This window comes from Salarias fasciatus, chromosome 12 (genome assembly GCF_902148845.1).
Source record: "Salarias fasciatus chromosome 12, fSalaFa1.1, whole genome shotgun sequence".
Classification (NCBI taxonomy): Eukaryota; Metazoa; Chordata; class Actinopteri; order Blenniiformes; family Blenniidae; genus Salarias; species Salarias fasciatus.
The window spans coordinates 1686564-1691418 of NC_043756.1; the positions used below are offsets into that span (position 1 = coordinate 1686564).

At 55.4% G+C, this 4855-nt stretch overlaps 1 protein-coding gene across 1 annotated transcript; it reads left to right on the forward strand.

The window, feature by feature from the left end:
* Positions 1 to 2887, forward strand: LOC115398327 (protein FAM102A-like). The gene is made up of 9 exons (XM_030105033.1): positions 1 to 150; positions 503 to 619; positions 725 to 771; positions 1776 to 1927; positions 2000 to 2110; positions 2190 to 2373; positions 2445 to 2566; positions 2678 to 2747; positions 2815 to 2887. Exons 2-9 carry the CDS (start codon positions 524 to 526, stop codon positions 2858 to 2860), a joined length of 828 nt encoding a protein of 275 aa, XP_029960893.1. The 5' UTR covers positions 1 to 150; positions 503 to 523; the 3' UTR covers positions 2861 to 2887.
* Positions 2888 to 4855: the final 1968 nt, after the last annotated feature.

Below are 4855 nucleotides of genomic sequence, written 5' to 3' on the forward strand. Positions count from 1 at the left end.
CTGCCCGTCCTGGATGTTCCTGCTGCTGCTCGCTCTGTAATCTCTCCTCTGGAATTGGAGGCCTGTGCAGAACGGCGGCGGCTCTCTGGTTTACTGACCCACTTCCTGTTTCCTGTGCAGGAGCTGAAAGGAGGGAAGGTGTACGCGAAGGTAAGAGCCTCAGCAGCCAGGTACCACCCGGGTCTGTCCCGGTCCAGCGCCGGTCCTTAGCTCACGTTCCAGACGGTGAAACAAACATCCTGCCTGTGGAGCGCGAGTCAAGCGTCAAGGTCAAAGCCCTCCTGAAGGTCGGCCGTGTGGGTCGGACCTGCTTCCTGTTCTGGCTCCTTCTCCATTTAGACTTCCCGTTGTTAAATATACCTCGCTTCCTGCCGGGGGGGCGGCTTCCTCTAAGAACACACCTTTCCAAACAGGAGGAAGGGAGGCCTGCAGGAGGAAGACCAGACCCTCTTCATTTAGGTACCGAGTCCTGACCCCCCCGGCCTCTCCCGTGTCCTTCCAGCTGGGCTTCGCAGACCTCAACATGGCCGAGTTCGCCGGTTCCGGTTCCACCGTGCGCTGCTGCCTGCTGGAGGGATACGACACCAAGAACACCCGGCAGGACAACTCCATCCTGAAGGTGGGCGGGGGAGGGGGGTGTGAGGACCGGAGAACCTGCTGCCGGTCAGAGTGACGGAGTCCTGCTGGAGAACCGGCTCTCTAAAGCAGCTGCCGTTTCTTCCAGGTGATCATCGGCATGACCCTGCTGTCCGGAGACCCCTGCTTCAAAACGTGAGCGATGAAGACTGACGATCCTCCTGGATCCAGTCTGACGGTCTGATTTATGGATCGTTGTTTCTGACTGATCTGAACGAGCTGCAGCTCCTCTTCATCCCTCAGAAACGCAGCAGGAGTGACAGACCTCTACAGATTCCACCTTTCTTTGAAGCCCCACTGAAAGAAATTAAAATGGGTGATTGGAGAATCACATTAAAAATCTGGAGAAAAGTTAAGACAACATTCATTCGGTTTGCCCAAATTCAGTTCTGCCCTCACCAACATTGGATTTCTGAAAGATTTCATACCCTCCCAAATGGATGCAGGGTTCCAAAATTGGTCAAGATATGGCCTTACCACTCTATATCAGCTCCATGAGAATGGACAGTTCAAATCCTTTGCTAAGTTAAGGGAAGAATTTTCACTTTCAAACACTGATTTTTTTCAGATGTCTTCAGATAAGAGATTTTTTAACCAAACATAAAGAATGGGACAAAGTCACAAATCCCTCCCTGATCAAAGAATTCCTCATAGAAGTGCAAGTGAAGCAATGGGGGAGTCTTTACTTCAGCTCCGGTTCCCCACGCTTCATGTCAGGCCGCCTCCTGGCATCCCACCGGAGCTCCAATGCACGGCAGGTAAATAATCGTGTATCGTCGTTCTGAAGGTGAGGATGAGACTTGATTGATTCCAAAGACACTTTCTTGTCTGGCCACTAGAGGGAGCCCATGAGCAAGGCTTCAGCATCGTCTCCTCACATCTGGAAATCCTTGGTGTTCGGTCCAAATCGTTTGTCTGTGCAGTCACTGTGACTCCAGCTCTGCTCTTCCAGTTTGTTTGTTACTTTCTTTGACTGAACAGTTTGAAACGTTGAATTTCTGGACTGGTATTTTCACTTTTCTGGGACTTTCTGACCCGATTCTGACCGTCGGTTATCTGCACGCTTTGCATTCCGCCGTGTTTGGATTCTCTTATCGAGCAGAGCTGTGATTGACGGAGTGTGTCTGGTCTGCCGGCAGGCCTCCGAGCACGGCCAAGTCCATCTCCGTCCCCGGGCGGGAGCACGCCCTGCAGCCGGACTGTAAGGGGGAGGGAACCGCCGAGCCGGGCCCGGCCGACAGGGTCTCTCTGGGCCGGGCCGCCAAGCCCAGACCCTCCATCATCAGCTCGGGTACCGGCGCCGTCCCAGGAGAGCCGCGCCCTCCGCCGCCGGGCCTCACGGTCTCTTCTCTCCGGGGTTCAGGTCTCCTGGAGGACTCGGAGTCCGCTCAGAGCCAGCCGGGTCCCGCCGAGATCTTCCAGTCCGGTCACTCTCGTAACTCCAGCTACGCCAGCCAGCACAGCCGGATCTCAGGTAGCCCGCCCGGCCTCGGCTCCCGGCCTTCCGGCGTCTTCCGAGTGACCTTTAACCCCGGAGCGCTGCTGTCCCGCAGGCTACAGCACCGAGCAGTCCTGCTCCTCCAGCCTGTCGGACCTGACGCACCGCAGGAACACCTCCACGGGCAGCAGCGCCTCGGGGGGGCTGGCCTTCACGGCCGACCCGCCTCCCGAGGGGGAGCGTCCAGAGAGACCCCCTCGCCCGCCCCGGCCGGTCCTCCCGCCCAGCAGACCTCTGAGGTACGGAGCCGCCGGGACTCGGCGGCGCCGACGTTCCTGACTGGTTCTGACGTTGTTCTGTCTGCGGACAGGAGGAAGCAGGACTCGGTGGAGAGCCACCCCTCCTGGGTCAACGACACCCGCATGGACGCCGACGACATCGTGGAGAAGATCGTCCAGAGCCAGAACTTTGCAGATATCAACAACACTGAAGGTGCTGAGACTGGACGGCGAAGGACGGGGATGGACGGGGACAGACGGGGACGGACGGAGCGGCCGTGAGCCGAGGCGGTTCAGACTGACCCGGTTCTGTTTGTGTCTCCAGACAGTAACCTGCGCCTGTTCGTCAGTAAAGACGGAACCACGGCTCTCAGCGGCATCCGGCTGGGGAACAGGTGAGTGAGCCTGGCGCCGTGGCGACGGTCTGGCCGTCCTCCCCGCTGACTTCCTGTTCTCCTCCAGGGTGTCTGCAGGCCGATACGAGCCGGTGGTGATCGAGAGCCACTGAGGGGACGGAGGGGACGGAGCCACCGAGGGGACGGAGGGGACGGAGGGCCACCGAGGGGACGGAGGGCCACTGAGGGGACGGAGGGGACAGAGGGCCACTGAACAGGGGGAGGGGATTGCCCGGTCTTTCCCGGAGCTTCAGCCGGTCTGAGGCTGTGAGGGGACACTCTGGACACTCTGGCCCATTAGTGCCGTGGACACACCCTGCTGGAGCAGCTGGTCCCTCCCTCCTGGAGCTGGACTCCAGGACCTCCTCGGTCCCCCTTCCTGATGTTTCAGGTTCTCACTCCAGTCAGCATAGTCCTGCTCTGAGCAGGTTTAAATGTGTCTCCTCCGTTTGAAACCATGTCCACAGATGCTCTGACCCCGGAGTCCAGGTCCGGGTCTGGGTCCAGGTCTAGGTCCAGGTGAGGGCACGTTCATCCGCCTTACGGGGATTTGAGAAACTACACGCCTCTGCAGCGCTGCATGTGATGAAGTGCTGAACGAAGCACTGAGCAGGAGCTACAGCGAGGGTGTCCAACATGCGGCTCCCGTCCCCTTTAGGATCCGCAGACTTAGATGAACTGAAACAGGGACGTCCAGAGGGGTTCCGAGTCCGGTCTTCCTGCTTCAGCCTGTTCCAGGTCAGACGGCGCCATTCGTGGCCTGTAGTGAACTGACTTTAACGTTCTGCTGGAACCTCAGTGTTCTGCTGGAACCTCAGTGTTCTGCTGGAACCTCAGTGTTCTGGAACCTCAGTGTTCTGGAACCTCAGTGTTCTGCTGGAACCTCAGCGTTCTGCTGGAACCTCAGTGTTCTGCTGGAACCTCAGTGTTCTGGAACCTCAGTGTTCTGCTGGAACCTCAGTGTTCTGCTGGAACCGGACCGTCCTCTGGACCTGAAGCTGATGGGGGGTGTTCTGCTGGCTGCTGCCCCCTGGTGGGGCGTTGCGCCGCAGCCCCTCACTCGGTTCCGTCACTGCCGTCTTCTCATCAACCAAAGAGGCAGAAAAAGAAGCCCAACCAGAGGAGGAGCTTCTGCTCAACCAGCTGGTTGGTTAGTTTAGTTTACTTTAGTTAGTTTTACATCCCAGTTTTATTTTCTTCATGAAGCTCGCCGTGGGACAGAGAACGCTCCTGTCTTTGAAACAGCAGAGGAAACTGGAAGAAACAGCCTCTCAGTTCTATAGTCCAGCATCCTGTGGATCAGGATCTGGATCAGGGTGTCAAAGCTGCGGTCCGGGGACCAAAACGGTTTTCACTTTTCTTTAAGCTAAATTGTCATGAGTTCTTATGTCCACCTTCCACAGCTGATTCACGCTGCTCCATCTGGGATCAACCACTGAGTGTTTCTGGACGTGGCTTCACGTCTCTGGACATTATTTATGTTTTCTGGAGGTTCGTTATGAGCGACGCACACCACTGGCCTCCCTGAACTTCCTGTTGGATTAGTAATGCTCTAACAAATGATTTTATTTTCACGTGTCTTTTATTAAATTGAAATGAAAGCTCTTTTTCCTTCAGTTGTTTTGTGGAATTTTCCTCTGAGCAATAAAACGATGAGTTTGATTCTGGCTTCATTTGTGGTCTCCAGCTATATCAGGTCTATGAAGGGAATGCAGGGATTTCTTTTAGTTCTGCTGACTTGATTGACCTGATTTGTTTTCTTTTCGTTCAAACTGGAGTGAGAGTTGAGTTGGTGCTGAATTTGGAATCCTTTGAAGGAAAAGCTTCTAAAAAGCTTCAGAGGTGCCACAGAAAGTTAAAAAATCATTTTGACCACAAGAGGTTGTGAAGTGCTTGGGAGGATAAAAGTCAAATCTGCGATTCGACTCCTTGTTTGAAAGACCAAGCAGAAGGCTGAAATCTGAACATGTTCAAGTAAAACTGAACCCTATCAGAGCCTCGGGTAGAAGACCACGAGAGTCTCCTCAGTTCTTCACTGCATGAGGAGATCCCAGTGGACAAATACCCCCAGAGGTGGGGGAAGGTGTCTGTCTGCGCCCCATACGGAC

Bases quoted from the DNA above. Each gene is read 5' to 3' on its own strand.
- LOC115398327 (XM_030105033.1), top strand. From the start codon at position 524: ATGGCCGAGTTCGCCGGTTCCGGTTCCACCGTGCGCTGCTGCCTGCTG. The intron at 1,928-1,999 runs GTACCGGCGCCG...TCCGGGGTTCAG, and splicing joins ACCCTCCATCATCAGCTCGG to GTCTCCTGGAGGACTCGGAG. The intron at 2,374-2,444 runs GTACGGAGCCGC...GTCTGCGGACAG, and splicing joins CCGCCCAGCAGACCTCTGAG to GAGGAAGCAGGACTCGGTGG.